Raw genomic sequence first — 16,468 nt, 5'->3', positions numbered from 1 at the left:
GACCATACTGTTTTTGAACTTACGGAGTTCTTCCTCTGTTCCTAAGTGCTGTGACTAACCAGAATGTAAGTTTCAAAGTATTCCATAATGGTTGTATGGTTTTAATTGGAATCTGTCTAATATCTCCATTTTTGACTCTAAATTTATTAATTTGCATCTTTTGGTTAATCTGACAAATTTTTTTTTTCAAAAAAGTAATTCTGGTTGATGTGTATTGTTCTTTTGGCTCCACCTTTTTTTTTTTTTTTTTGGTTTTTCGAGACAGGGTTTCTCTGTGGCTTTGGAGGCTGTCCTGGAACTCACTTGGTAGTCCAGGCTGGTCTCGAACTCACAGAGATCCGCCTGCCTCTGCCTCCCGAGTGCTGGGATTAAAGGCGTGCACCACCAACGCCCGGCTTGGCTCCACATTTAATTATTTTCTTTCTTGATCATCATTTCTTCTTAATGACTATGCCATTTTCTTGTTTTTTTTAAGAACTTGAGGTGTATTATTGGATTAGCTATTTGAGATTTTTTAATGCGAGCTCTCAGCTTTCCTCATAGCTGCAGTAGTGGTAGCTATAGCTATAGGTTTTGATAAGTTGTGACTTCATTTTCATTTCACATTTTCCTGATGAGAAAAATCTGATAAATTATTTTTGTAGGGTGGCTTGTGTTTTTATTACAGGTGTGTGTGTGTGTGTGTGTGTGTGTGTGTGTGTGTGTGTGTTTGTGTGTGTGTGTGTGTGTTTTTAAAAGGCAAGGTCTCATGTAGCCCTGGGCTGTCCTGGAACTCACTGTGTAGATTAGGCTAGTCTTTGCCTGTTCCTGTGCCTCCCTGAAATGTTGGAATTAAAGGTGTACACCATCACACCTAACTCTAACAGTTTTGCAGTATTGATTTTTTGCTTGCTAGTTTTGACATGTTGACATGCTTTTCGGAAACTCTCGAGTGGTGCCTAACTCTGAACTAAAACAAATTATAGGTTTGATAAGGTTTAAATTTTAGGATAGTCAGGTAAAACGGTTATTTTTTTAAACAAGGCTTGTTCTTGAGAATTAAGCTTAATTTCATTTTTCTCTTACACCATCACAATTCTGGTATAAATCCTTGTATAGTCATTGTAGTTAAAACTTAATTAGCTGTAGGAAAATTCGGTATTTGTAGATCCCATTAGTTTACAAAGAACCTTCCACTTATTTTTTCATTTTTTAAAAATATTCTGAGCTTATGTATTTATTCCTTCACAATTTTAATGAATAACTGTAAAAACAATAGTTCTGAAGTAATGCGTTTATCTACAGTATTCTTCCTTCAGTTGACTGTGGATTGATAGTCCAGGCTCTGTTACCATTGAGAGGCAGGCTAGTTTGATAGTGAAAACTCAAGGTTCAAAGTCTTGGCTCTTCTGCTGTTTGCTCTGATTATTTTTCTGCCCTCATCCTTCTTTCTTCTTCTTTCCCTCCCCCTCTCTTCTGTTTTTCCTTTCCTTCCTTTTGCATGTGTATACCTCTCTGAGCTTTAGTGTTGTTACATCTGTGATGAGACCCACATTACAGGGTTAGAAGCTTCTGAAGTAATGTCTGGCAAAGAGTTTGATAGAAGAGTATGGTCATTTTATTACTTTATAGGAAGCATTTATGAATTATATTTGATTTGGTAAACAATACTAGGGTTAGGCCAGTGCAAGAATATGTTATGAAGGTCTCAAGAAAGGGTAGTTAATCGTTTTACAAAATAAAAATTATCTTTCTTTTCTTGAGAGCAGATAATATTGGTAAGAGATAATACAGCGGAAGCCTTGCTGTATAGGCTTATATGTTTGAGTACTTGGTCCACGGTTGGTGGAAATGTTTGGAAGGATTAGGAAGTATGTCTGGGGGTGAGCCTTGAAGTTTTAAAAGCCCACACCATTCCCAGTTAGCACTCTATCTCTCTGCCTGGTTTTTCACACTCTCAGCTACTTTACCAGGGCCTTAGTTTTAAAGAAACAGGCAGGCAGGGCATAAACAGTGAAGTCTGGCTATATGTGTGAAAAGTGTTGTGTATGCATGAAATGTTATATAGAAGTACAGATAAAGTAAAAAATCAACATTAGATATGGGTGGCATGGCTTTTAATTGAAAAGATTGTTTTTTGAAGAGTTATAGAATCAAACTTGATTGAGAATGTGACAAAAAATTTTTCCAGAAAGGGAGAGCTCTGGAAAAGATGCCTTTTCTCCCAGAGGCAGGTCTGGGTCCCTGGTAGAAATCATGAGAGAGGATAAACAGAGGGCTGGTTGCTTTTGGAGAGTCATTAGCATAGATGAATTTGCCAAAGCCATAATGACTAGGCTAACTAGATGCTTGTCTAATTTAGAGGCTGGATGACCAAGATATAGCAAGAAGGAAATAGAATCATGGAAGGAACTTAAGGAGGCGTCAGGAAGAGAGGAAGCTAAAACAGAAGTCTCAAGAAAAAAGGAATTTTAAAAAGACAATCTTGTCAGGAAAATTAAATATAATATGAGGTAAAGGGTTGTCAGAAGGCCCATTTTATTTTTGTAGCTTTTAGTTGATACAAAATTATTTTCTAAACTGGGCATGGTGGTGCATGTCCAAGCCAGAGGCCAATGGTATATGCTAGAATTGTTTCTCAAATTGCTAAATGTGCTTTTCCAGTTTTTTAGCACCTTTTCAAAATTTCATTTATTTTTCAGTGTTTAATTTACTTTTGAAACAAATGTTTATTTTGCATTAGAATTCAAATGATTTATACACTGGAAATTTATTTGTAATTTATTTTTGAGCTGAGGAAGTATTGTTAGTGTATATATGTAAGTAGCCTTTGAAATATGAGTTGACATTTGTTAATTATTTTGTTTGAGGGATGATAGTTAACTAGAATAGATGAATAAAGTGAACAAAACTAGGTTTCTGGGGAGATCTGACAATTGTCAATATTGTCTAAGTGAGTATATTTATGTCTTTGATCACAACAGAACTTGCTAAACATTTAAATGCAGTTTGTTGTGTTTTATTTGCCCTCTGCTGGTGAAATATATTATTGCTATTAAACAAAATTACTTCAGTAATTTCTTTGAATGAACTAATACTTTGTAACTTAAGAGTAATATAAAAGAGTGTGGGGAAAATGCCCTTCATATTTAAAAGGATTATATTCTTTTTGCTATAGTCATATATAGTAAGTTGTTCTGTTTAAAGTGTCAGTAATACCCTGGTTGAGAAATAATCTATTATACTAATGATTGATACTGCATTGAGGCTGTGTGTGTAGTTGTATTGTTTGAATTTTTCTGTGAATTCTAGATCTACTCTATTCACTGTGGAAGCTATTAGCTATATGTGTCTATTTAACTGTATTTAAACATACAGTGTGCTTCATTACTTACATTTCAAGGTTTAATAGTCATGTTCAGGCCAGTGCTGTGGTGTTGGGCAATGCAGACTGGAAAGCCATATTACAGAAATCACAGATACGTAACATTTAAAACTTTACGTTTATTTTATTAAGGCAAGGTCTCATGGAGCCCTGGTTGGCCATAATGAACTCATCATCTAGCTGAGTCTGGCCTTGAACTTCTGATCTTCTTTTCTACCTCTTTACTATTGTTTTTACTGTGCCTCCAGTGTGTTTTTCGAGACAGGGTTTCTCTGTGGCTTTGGAGGCTGTTCTGGAACTAGCTCTTGTAGACCAGGCTGGTCTCGAACTCACAGAGATCTTCCTGCCTCTGCCTCCTGAGTGCTGGCATTAAAGGCGTGCGCCGCTGCTGCCGCCACTGCTACCGCTGCCGCCACCACCACCACCACCTGGCTTGTTTTACTGCTTTAACAGTTGCATTAGGGTTATACTTTTCATGCAGTAACCACTGTTCTTAATTTTGTTTTGTTTTTTTGCGACAGGATTTCTCTGTATAACAGCTCTGGCTGTCCTGGTATTCGCTCTGTAGACCAGGCTGGCCTCGAACTTATAGAGATTTGTCTGCCTCTGCCTCCTAAGGGATAATAGGCGTGCACCACCATACCTGGCATGTTCTTAAATTTGTAATGCATTTGTTTCTTTGCCATGTATCCTTTTCACACAGAGCACTTTTAGACACACTCTTATTTACATATTCATCCCCCATTCCCTTGCCCTCCTATCCTCCAGTGCTTTCTACTGACTCCCCAACACACCCCCACCCACTCCCCAGGGGTAGTGAGGCCCTGTACAGTCATCAAGGCCCATCACATCATTTGGGGGAGGGCCCAGGCCCTCCTTCCCATATCTGGACTGCAAAAGCATCCCTCTATAGGGAATGGGCTCCCAAAGTCCATTTGTGACCTAGAGATAAACACTGGCTCCACTGTTAGAGGTTCCATAGACTGTCTTGGCCTCCTAGCTGGCATCCACATTCAGAGGACTTGGTTCGGTCCAATGCTGGTTCTACACCCAGCTTTAAAACTAGGGTCTTGGTGCTCTCATTAGGTCAGGTCAACTTGTTTCTGCAGCACTGTCTTGGCTCCTTTGCTCCTTCCTCCTCTCTCTACCCAGCTGGATTCCAGGAGTATGGCTCAGTGTTTAGCTGTGGGTGCCTGTTTCTGCTTCGATCAGCTACTGAGTGAAGGCTCTAGGAATGGTAACCAAGGTAATCAATCTCATTGTAGGGGAAGGGCATCAAAGGCAGCCTCTCCTACTGCCTAGATTCTTAGTTGGGGCTATCCCTGTGGATCCCCTAACATTTCCCCTGTACCAGAACTCTCCAAATCTGTACTGGCTTCCTCTGTCATGGCGTTTCCTTTCTTGCCCTCCTCTATTCCTCCCCTGTCTCAGTCCTCCTGTCGTGTGGTCCCCTTCCTAGCTCTTTTGGTGGTGTGGACTGTAGGCTGGTAATCCTTTGCTCCATGTCTGAAATCCATATATGAGTGAGTACATACCCTGTTTGTCTTTTTGTGACTGGGTTACCTTGCTCAGGATGGTTTCTTCTAGTTCCATCCATTTGCCTGGGAATTTCAAGATTCAATTGTTTTTTTTTTTTCCCACTGAATAGTACTCCATTGTGTAAATGTACCATATTTTCTCTATCCATTCTTCAGTTGAGGGGCATCTAGGTTGCTTCCAGGTTCTGGCTATTACAAACAACGCTGCTATGAACATAGTTGAACATATGTCCTTGTTGTATGAATGTGCATTCTTTGGGTATATGCCCAGGAGGAATTGCTGGATCTTGAGGTAGACTGATTCCCATTTTCCTGAGAAACTGCCATACTGATTTCCAAAGTAGCTGTATGAGTCAGCACTCCCACCATCAGAGGAGGAGTGTTCCCCTTTCTCCACATCCTCTCTGTTATTGATGTTTTTTATTTTAGCCATTCTGGATGGTATAAGATGGTATCTCAGAGTTGTTTTGAGTTGCATTTCTCTGATGGCTTAATGTTGATCACTTTAAGTATCTTCAACCATTTTAGATTCCTTTATTGAGAATTCTCTATTTAGTTCTGTACCCCACTTTTTAATTGGATTGTTTGGTATTTTGGTGGCTAGCTTCTTGAGTTTATTGTATATTTTTCTCTCCATAAATAATTTTTTTGGTAGGATAGAAGATGGTTAAGATTTTACTGTACTATGTAATTTACTTCAGCTCTCATGCATTTACTGCCAAATGATTAATTTTCTCAGTGTAGGGTATTGAGTATTTCTAGCATTTTGATTCTTTGTTTTACATATTTGAGTTAGAAAGTAATTTCCTTTTTGGTGGGCTTGGAGTGGAAAGAAACGTGAGTCAGTACATAAAGAATCTCAGCCTTTTGACAGTGTGAGTGATAGCGTAGTCTGTATTTGGTTGGTTAAAAAATTCAGACAGTTGATCTAGTTTCTGGTGATGACATTTTATAAAACTGTAGACTATCACAACCAAGATATGGACATTGATAAAATTTACCAATGACTGGTTTTACTTATTATACTTAAGTAAGTGTGTGCATGTGTGTTTGTGTGTGTGTGTGTGTGTGTCTGTCTGTCTGTCTGTGTATGTGTGTGTGTGTATATATATCAGTATCTGTACACATCTTTCCATATGTGTAGATTCAAAAATATGCATCTCAAGTCAAGATATAGAAGAGCCACATCACCATAAAGACCTTATAGTTGTCCTTTCATAAATATATAAGCCTTTCTCCCATTTTTTGCTTTCACATGCTTAACTTTGGCAGCCTTGGGTTTTTTGTTTGTTTGTTTCTTTAAAAATGTTGTATAGCAACTAGAGAGATTGCTCACTTGGTCAGAACATGCCCTGCTCTTGTACAGGACACAGGTTCAGTTCCCAGCACCCAGATTAGGTGACTCACAACCACCTGGGACTCCAGCTTCAGGGGGCTTGTGTCAAGTTGACAAAAACTAAGCAGCACAGTGTATCTGTGTTTGTGTGTGGGTATGTGTAGGAGTGCATGTGCACTCAGAGCCAGAGGCATGGATTTAAGGAATCTTAGTTGAGGAACTGCTTCCATCAGATGAGCCCGAGGGTGTGTCTGTGGGCATTTTCTTGAGGAGAACCCAGCTCATTGTGAGAAGTGTCATCCTTGGGCAAGTGGGCCTAGACTAGTAAGGTATGAAGGACAAGGCAGTGAGCAGTGTTCCTGCGTGGTTTCTGCTTCAAGCTTCTGTCTTTGGTTAGGTTCTTGGCGATGGACTATATATAATGTGTAAACTGGACTCCTTCCTTCTTCAGTTTGCTTTTTTTTTTTTTTTTTTTTTTTGGTTTTACGAGACAGGGTTTCTCTGTATTGTTTTGGAGGCTGTTGATCCAGCCCAGCCTCAAACTCACAGCGATCCACCTGCCTCTGCCTCCTGAGTGCTGGGATTAAAGGCGTGCGCCACCACCACCTGGCTTTCAGTTTGCTTTTTTACCATAGTGTTTCTCACAACAAAAGAAAGCAAACTGAAGGCCAGGTCCTGGGGTAGATGGCCAGCAGTGCAGTTTTCTGACTGTGTCTGGTAAATATATCTTTAGATTCATAAAAAAACAAATGAAGCAAACCCAACTGGCCTAACTTTCCAAATTCTCTTCCTTCCTTCCTTCCTTCCTTCCTTCCTTCCTTCCTTCCTTCCTTCCTTCCTTCCTTCCTTCCTTCCTTCCTTCCTTCCTTCCTTCCTTCCGTCTGTCCTTCTTGGTGCAGTTTGAGGCTGATTCTCAGCTGGCACTATTTTGAACAGTTTTAGAAAGTTGGAGGTGGGGCCTAGCTGGATGAAGTAGGTCCCAGGGGGTAGGAACTTGGGGTTATAGTCTTTCTCTTTCTTGTCTTCTGTGATGTGAGCATTTGTCTTCTATTGCATACTCTTGCAACCATGTGTCCTGCCTGATCTCATCACATACAACTATGAACTGAGCCCTCTGGATGTGTGAGATAACCTTTTACTCTAATGCTTTCTATGCCAGGTGTTTTGTTAACAGATGCGAAAGTAACATATACTACTAATGTGATTTTTCTTTTTTTAGTTTTTCTGTTAAATGTGTAGTGCTAATTTGATGGTTTTTGATTTTTTGAGAAGTATTTCTGGCTAGCCTTTGCTGGCTTTAAACTAGTTATGTAGACTGAGCTGTCCTTAGCCTCTTAAGTACTGAGATTACAGGTCTGCCTGCTACATCAGACTTGTGAGACTTATTTTGATTTGCATTTTCCTTAAGTCTGATATTGTCAGATGTTTTTCATGTGCTCATTCCTGCATTATCTAATAACCTACCCAGGGTATTTCTTTTTTTTTTTTTTTTTTTTTTTGGTTTTATGAGACAGGGTTTCTCTGTATTGTTTAATCCCGAGTGCTCGGATTAAAGGCATGCGCCATCACCGCCCGGCTACCCAGGGTATTTCTACTGGTGCCATTCTGCCCAGTATTTTAGACATAACTTGAATCTTTTTTAGATGTACCCAAATGTGTTTAGTTTTTCCTACAAGTCAGTAACTTCTTTACTGTAGTAAAAACAGTGCTTCTGTTACCAGTAGAAATTCAGGATCAGTTTTTGTCGATTGGCTTTTTTCACTTTCTGGAATTTAATGACTGTTAAGTTTTTTATTGTGTTCTAAACAATATGAATTTTACATATCAGTTCTGGACACTACCACCACCACTACTCCTATACAACCACTACAATGTTGTTTTCTTACTTTTGAGGCAAGGTCTTGTTATGTAGTCCAGCTTGGTCTGAGTTTATCTTTGTGCCATAGCAGATAGTTTTCCTAGAAGTAAACTAAGTTCATTGTAGGGCACTTACCTAGTTTTATTTGCCATTTCTTGATAATTATCTCTTTAGGAATGCTGATTTATGTGCTTTGTTTGCCTTTGAAGTTGTTTTAGTCATTATGTTTACGTATTTGGCTAGAAACGGAATTCAGTGTGTTTTAGCCGTAACAGACATGGAAAGAAAAATTACTTTTAAATGTTTTCTTTTTATTGAAATTTGTGTGTCTCCCATGTTCCTTGAAGTTAATAGTTATATTTATGTTTATTTATAACATATATCCTTATGCAGTGCTTAGGTAACTTGAAGAAAATGACAGAATTATTGATGGTGCTATTACTATTATGTTCCAGTGACAGATTGACATACCTGACCAAATGATACAAATTATTTGCATTAGTTTTTTATCCTCTGAAGACCAAACCAATGTGTAAAGAAAATTTCTTAAGAAATATTTTTCATTTATAAGTTTTATTTTACTTTGCTAAACACATTATTTAAGCCAAATGGAAACATTTGTTTCTATTCTGTACCATGTTATTAAAACTGCTTTGTATATCATCTTGTTCACTTTTATACTTTTGAAAGCATGTTTACATAATTATAGTTTGCTATTCTTAATGTGTTACAAAATTTGTCTTAATCTTTGTATTCCTTGGTTTAAAAATAAAAACAAGGCCACTTTACCCCATAATTGTAGTTGTTAAATTTTTGATTTATCAGTGCTATTATATGTTATATGAGAACCATTAAATGACATTAGTCAAACATCTGTTATTGTGAACTTGGTAAAAGAATAGTTAGACTCTACAGTTAGTTCAGAATGGTGTTTTATCCAATAGTTTCTGCTTTTCCTTCTAAGAACTTTTTTTTAAAGCATCAATTCTTATACAGCGAGACATTGGTTTGAGACTTAATTGGTAAATTACTTATTTATCTAGTTTAGATTTCTGTTTATATATGTTGTAATGTAATAAATTGTGAGAAGTTGTTGGGGTAACTGCAGGAGGCAACTGTGTCTGGATTAGTCATGGAAGTCCAAAGTTTGTGTCAGTTTGTAGATGTCAGTTCCTAAGCCTACGGTGGGATATTCAGAGATAGAGGTGTGTGTGTGTGTGTGTGTGTGTGTGTGTGTGTGTGTGTGTGCGCGCGCGTGCGTTCTTTCTGTGGGGAGGAGAAATGGGTGGGAGTGTGTCTAATTTTTACTATTTTGTAAGGACTGGCTTCAGTGTGGTTTTGTAGACTAACCTTCACCTACAGATGAAAATAAACACTTAAAACAGCTTTAGGTATTTAAAGCTTAATACCTATTTATGACTCTTATGTAGTTATTTTTCAGGAGCAGATGATTTTTAGAAATCTAGAAATGTTTTCCAGAAGCTTTCCAGAAACTTAATTTTCCGCTTAAAAATTCTATAAGCAATATGTGAAAATAACCCTGAGAAAACTTAAAATTATGAATGGAAAGAAGCTATTTAAAGTTTAAAGAATAAAAGAGTCAGGGCTTGTGTTTTTATACTCATGTTAGTGTCTCTGCAGTGTTCTGCAGAATTTTTTGATTATCACTGAATCATTTATAGAAGGTCAGTTTTTTTGTTTTTTTGTTTGTTTGTTTGTTTTTGTTTTTTCGAGACAGTGTTTCTCTATGGCTTTGGAGGCTGTCCTGGAACTAGCTCTTGTAGACCAGGCTGGTCTTGAACTCACAGAGATCAGTCTTCCTTCTGCCTCCCGAGTGCTGGGACTAAAGGCTAAAAGGTCAGTTTTTATATGCACCTTCAGTGTTAGGGAAACAAACACTTGTCTTCTTACCACCTGCCTTGAGTAGCTCAGAACAACCAGTGCCCTCCAGGCCTGCTGCCTGCATTCCATTCCCAGGTATTTTTCTCTGATCACATCCTTATGTCTCAGTACCAGACCCTGCCTTAGTCCATGACAGATGGAGAAGCTTTCAATTAAAATGTGCTATATTCACATACTTTCACCTTCATAAATGGTTAGTACTCTGTATTCCTCTTAAAACATTTTAAAATCTGATACTTTTGAGGTTTATCATTGGGTATAAGGTTTTTTGAGATAGTCTTGTTTTCCTTATTGTAAACAACTTTGTATTTTTAAAGACCATTTTGAGAATATGCATTTTTTCATGTTTCTTTGATGAGCATTTTTTCTTTCAAGTACACTTTTTTAATGGTATTTACGTTTTATTTAGATATACTCTTGCTATTTGCTATAGACTGACTCTGAACTCATGACCCTCCCGCTTGAGCCTCCAAAGGTTTGGGATTATAGGCCTGCATACCATTCATAGAGATATTTACACTTAAAAAAAAAGGGTCTTCTGCACTTGGAATCTCAGCTACTCAGGATGCTTCAGGACAGTCACAAGTTTGAGGGCAGGTATGGGCTGTTTAATGAGATCCTGTCTCATAAATAAAACAAAATCTTTATTTGATTTGTTGTTAACATTTCAATTAGTATCTTATTTTGTTAATAAAGAACTTTTCATTGAGGTGCATATTGCTGCTATTCAAATAAGTGAAATGAAAACTGTTTGAGCTGGTCAGTGGTGGTGCACACCTTTAGTCCCAGCACTTGGGAGGCACAGGCAGGTGGGTCTCTGTGAGTTCAAGACCAGCCTGGCCACAGAGCAACCCTGTCTCAAAGAAAAGAAAAGAAAGAAAGAACGAAAGGAAGGAAGGAAGAAAGAAAGAAAACTGCTTGAATTCATTAGTTTTAAAGTCAAAGTTAGGGAAACATTTCTAGAAAAGCAAGAATAGCAGAGTGACTAAGATTCTTTTCTTTCTGTGTGTGATGTATATGCTAAATATGGGTGTGCACACTCTTATGTGCTCATGGGAGGCCAAAACAGGATGTTGTCTGGTACTGTCCCTATGGATCCTGTCTACCATGTTGTCTTGAGAACTGTTTCTCACTAAACCTGAAGCTCACAGTTTTGGCTAGGGTACTTGACTGTCCAGGTATCTGGCTCTGCCATACAGTGCTGAGGCTATGGGCACTAAATACTGCCGTGTTTAGATTTTACATGGATGCTGGGGATTTGAACTCAAGTCCTCGTGCATGGGTAGCAAGTGTTCTTACCCACTGATCTATTTCCCCAGTCCTGACTAAGGTACTTAAAGATTGGTTTGTAACCATTTAGTACATGTATGACATGGCATTCACTGAAACTGTTGCCAGTACCATTTGACAAACTTGAGGGTGTATTAACAACTGTATAAAAGTTAGAATACAATTAGTATACAGTCAAGATGTTTTACTTTCTAATACTTGCCTTTCCTTGTTTCATCCCTTAATTAGGTCCCCGATGGGCTTCCTGGAATATTGGTGTGTTTATTTGCATCAGATGTGCTGGAATTCATAGAAATCTTGGGGTTCATATATCCAGGGTCAAGTCAGTCAACCTAGACCAATGGACACCAGAACAGATACAGGTAAACATTACTTAACAAGAAATTATTAAAAATGTATTTTAATAATTTAAAAATACTTAATCTTCCTTGTGTCTAAGGATTAATATCGAAATATATGCTGAAATGACACATGCCATATCAAAAGTATGTATGTTATTCACTCATGTTAAATTCTTGTTGAATCTATGGTAGTCTGTTTTAAATATATTTTTTGTCTAAAATGTTGATTTCACAGTATTTAAAAATGTTTGGATTGGGTTGGTGAAATTTGCCACTATTAATTCCTGCCAGTAGAGGGAGTGTGAGTAAAGATAAAGGAAAAAAAAATCATCTCTTGCCTGAAAACGGACTTGAAGACTTTCTTGGTGTTTGGAGATGAAAGTCCAGAGAGAAAATGTTGTTTTGTCCAGTTTTGGTTTGTATAGAGTAGTTAGCTTTGCCACATAACTTTGTCTGTGTTGTTTTTTGGAAGCTGTCATGGAACTCGGGGTGACAGTCTTAAATCTTTAAAATCTTACTTTGTAATCCTTCAGGTTAGCTGCCTATATAAAAACAATTACTTTTATTGGTGTTACTGTGTAACCCACAGTGAAATCACACTGATTTTTATTATACCCTTTGAAATTTCCATTAAAAAATTCTGAATATATCAATACATAGCCATCTTTTGGTATCACAAAAAGTTATTTCCAGGATGCCTGCTAGATAGGCAAACCCACTGATGCTCAGGTGCTTTTAATAGATGGAATAACGTTTGCACATAGCCATTCATACTCATTCATGCACATGCTTTAAATCATTCCTACTTTCTCACAGTGTTGGATACCATTTAGATGTCATGCAAGTAGCTGTTAGACTATTTTGTTTAAGGAGTAATGACAAGAAAAGAAACACGCATGCGCGTATATACTACTATATACTATATTACTATATATGTTCAATACAGATGTGGGTTTTCCTTCTTATTGTAGTTGTAAAAGTCTGTAGTTGATAAAAGGCTACAGGTGCAGAGCTCAAAGATACAGAAGACAACGGTGTGTAGTTGGATTTCAGTGATTCACAGACATGCCTCAGAATCAGAAAAAAATTGACCGACATGGTTGTGGATTAAGTTAACAGAGTTTGTAAAGATCTTCAGGCTATAAAGTCAAGTATTTAGTTCTATCTTAAAATTATCTTCTGAGATTTTTTTCTGGTAAAGGCCATACAAGCAAATATCCTTTTAGTATTTTTAAAAACCCAGAGGAGAAACCATACAAATTAGTTCAGAGAAGGAGAACTTTAAAAATTTTTTATTCGTATTTTCTGTATGAGTACACTGCATGTATGTATACCTGCATGCCAGAAGAGGGCATTGGATCTGTTTTAGATGGTTGCTAGGAATTGAACTCAGGACCTCTGGAAGGGCAGCCAGTGCTCTTAACCCCTGATCCACCTCTCCTGCCCAAGAACTTTTGGACACTTCATATGAGACAATGTTCTTACTACCATCTCTGTAGCAGATGTGGTAACTAAATGATACGCTCTTTCTCAAGAAAGAATGATGAGTAGATTAAAGTAACATTGAAGACAAAAGGATGTATACTTTCTAATGGTTCATTTTAAACCAAGGACAAGACTTATTAGATATGCTAATTATTTGGAAATGCTTTAATAAGACCATTGAGAAGATTTGAATAACAGATTATTTGAGACAGGTAGCTGTACAGTTTAGAGCATAATTTCCCCATCAGAACTGTAGTTAACTGGTTGGTTGTAAAATGATAATAGGTACTTGGCAAGGTACTGACTTTTTAAGAAGTTAGGGATTTTAAAAACAAATAATTTACAATATTTGAAATGTAGTCTTGCCTGTCAATTTCTTGAAGTAGGAATTATGGAATATGAGACAGTATTGTTCGTCACCAGTGAATACTCTGTCTGGCCATAGTCCACAGGCCTCTCTTCACACTGTGCCATGATGAGAAGTATGGCTAGGATGTTCTCAGGAATCCAGTGATAATCATTTGTTTTACTTAAAACACAGTCACATACACCGTGGGCCAGCTAGCATTTCATGGTGGGCCCAGTGAGTACTTGTAAGCTATGCCAAGTAGTTACTAACATTTTAAAAAATGTTCTGAGATGGCCAAATTAAACAAGTAAGTAGTTGTTGATAATGCTGAGTTTTCCAGGCTACGTTTTGTTCAGTCTATATTTTGGCTTAGAACATTTCAAGGGAAGTGATTCCAACTAGGCAGTAGAACAAAGTCATTAAGATAGACTGCCAAAGTTAGACTTGTGTGTTTTCCCAGGGTACTTGGTCTCAGGAGGCATCAATGTTTTATTTGTAGAATAAGAAGAGTAATATTGTCTGCTTTGTATGGAGAATTAAGTAATTTAGAATGGGTGAAACCTGAGCTAGTCTAGTATCCTACGTATTTTATACAAACAATAAATGCTAATATGTTCATTAGTAGTAGTATTGATCCATTTGTCCATTATGTAAACCCTCAGCATTGTTGCCCTGAAATATCTGAAGCTAATTTAGCTTCTTTTTGGTACTCTGTTGTGATGAGTTGGTTTCTCAATTTACTGCTCAGGGTTATTGTCTTGTATTATTAAATATTAATGCATTTCTTTTTGAGAGTGCTAGCCACAAGTAGTAATTCAGGATTAGTAGTAATTTCACTTATAATGGTTAATCTTAATTGTCAGCTTTCTAGGATGTAGAATTATCATGGTAACAAAACTCTGGGCATGTCTTTGAGGGATTATCTAAATTAGATTAATTGAGGGAGAAAGAACCACCCTAAATGTGGGTTGCACCATTCCATGTGTTGGGGTCCCTTTCTGAATAAAAAGGAGAAAGTGAGCTAAGCACTCCTCCAAGTCAAGAATCTCTTGACACTTGACTGGATGTAGGGTGACAAACTGCCTCCTGCTCTTGCTGCCATGCCCTCCCTGAATATATCCCCTAGAACCATAATCCAAGATAAACCTGCCTTTCCTTAAGTTGTTTTTGCACAACAGTTTGTCACAGCAAGGAGACAAGTAACTAATACAGATGTCGAGGTATTTTGATAGGTTGAAAAAGTAACATGTTGCTTTTAAGAAAATTAGTCTGAAGGACATGCTCCTGCAAAAACCCAGGAACTTAGTGGCTAGATGTTAAGCTGTAGTTATTAATATATGGATATGACACGTGGGAAAAGTCTTAAAGAAATGTAGAGAAGGTAAAAGTCATAAAGACCCTGGCAGAGGAGTCTAGGATAACTCCTGAGCATGGCTTTAAGCATGTAAGATGAAAGTAATTGCTTATTTTTGAGTTAGAGAATTCTGTAAATTTCATAGTAGAGATGACATAAAAGAGTTTTGTTATAACAATACTTAGTTTAGTTGCCCTCTTAAAAAAGAAGGCATACTCTCAATTTGTATTAATTAGCAAATGTTGCAGCAGATAAATCAGGATTTGAAAATATCTTGGAATTGTAAAAAGGTCTCCTCTAATCCCATGCCATCAGTAAAAGTCTGTGTTTTTACTTTTTATTTATTTATTTATTTTAATTTTTTTATTTTTGGTTTTTCGAGACAGGGTTTCTCTGTGGCTTTGGAGGCTGTTCTGGAACTCGCTTGGTAGTCCAGGCTGGTCTCGAACTCACAGAGATCCACCTGCCTCTGCCTCCCGAGTGCTGGGATTAAAGGCGTGCGCCACCAACGCCCGGCTCGTGTTTTTACTTTTTAAAACATTTAATTAAAAGATAATAAGGCCCTCTTCCCCAAACAGTTTCATGAAACTGAAGGAATGATCTACACATTAAACATTTCAAAGAGTTCCCAAGACAAAATATGGTGAACCTTCTTTTCCAGTGTCTAGATCACAGAACCTCTTGAAACTGGTCCAGAAAGACTTGCTCATATGTAAGGAATACTGATGCCTTTGGAGAAGAAAATGGACAGCTGTTGCGGGAAATTTCAAATAGTGGTGGAGTTGACCTGAAGACTTGCTTTCTCTAGGAACTACCAGCATTCATTTCTCCTTTCATAATAATTTATTCTTTAAAAAAACAAACAAACCACACATTAGTTTAGGTCATTGAAAATCTTACTCTGTATCTTTAAATTGTTGATGATAGAGAATAGAGTAAATGGCTTCCCTTCCCTGTAAAACACATTAAACTTATAAGATCCTAAGCAGCAGTAGTATTTCTTTTAAGATGCTCATATTGAGGAATGATGTAGTAAATAAATGCCAAGAATATGCTTTGAACTATTTTTGAGTGTACGATGTACTTGGATGAGTTTCTTTTGAAATGTATGCCTTTATTTGGCTCATAACATTTTGATACATCAGAAGACTGTTCTTAGTCGAAGGATCAAGTCCCCCACTGTGATTTAGGTCCTTTTGTGCACCGGCTAAGTTCCCTCAAGATTGTGGCTTCTTAAGCTTTTCTGTAAGTTTTTTTTTTAAAGATTTTATTTTATGTGTGTTTTTATACACACTCACACACATGTACATTCTCAGTGGTCAGAAGAGAGCATCAAATCCTTTGTAGCTAGAGGTACACGTGGTTGTGAGCCCTTGGATGTGTGTTCTGGGAACTGAACTTGGATCCTCTGCAAGAATAGCAAGTGCTCTTTCCTGCTAAGTCCTCTTTCCAGCTCCTTCTAAAGCTTTTCTTCACTTGTGACCTGTTCACCAGTGAGATATTTACATAAGTTGAGTTTATAGGTATGTAAAATGGCATACAAACAACAGTATTGATAATAAATAAGGATATTTATTTTAAAGGTATTCTTTAGCATATATTTGAGTTTACCATTTATGATGTTAAAGACAAGGAAATTTGCATACTATTG

At 37.3% G+C, this 16,468-nt stretch overlaps 1 protein-coding gene across 3 annotated transcripts in view; it reads left to right on the top strand.

The window, feature by feature from the left end:
• The window catches only part of Smap1 (small ArfGAP 1), an 81,852-nt gene that overhangs the window by 17,010 nt on the left and 48,374 nt on the right, over positions 1-16,468 (top strand). For all 3 annotated transcript variants that reach the window (XM_005086523.2, XM_005086524.3, XM_021223303.2), the window contains exon 2: positions 11,517-11,650. In XM_005086523.2, the coding sequence (XP_005086580.2) occupies positions 11,517-11,650 (134 nt within the window). The remainder of the gene's footprint in view (positions 1-11,516; positions 11,651-16,468) is intronic.

The sequence above is a fragment of the Mesocricetus auratus genome, unplaced genomic scaffold (assembly GCF_017639785.1).
Source record: "Mesocricetus auratus isolate SY011 unplaced genomic scaffold, BCM_Maur_2.0 Super-Scaffold_100021, whole genome shotgun sequence".
In the NCBI taxonomy this organism is placed as follows: domain Eukaryota; kingdom Metazoa; phylum Chordata; class Mammalia; order Rodentia; family Cricetidae; genus Mesocricetus; species Mesocricetus auratus.
This window is presented reverse-complemented; position numbering and strand designations above follow the sequence as displayed.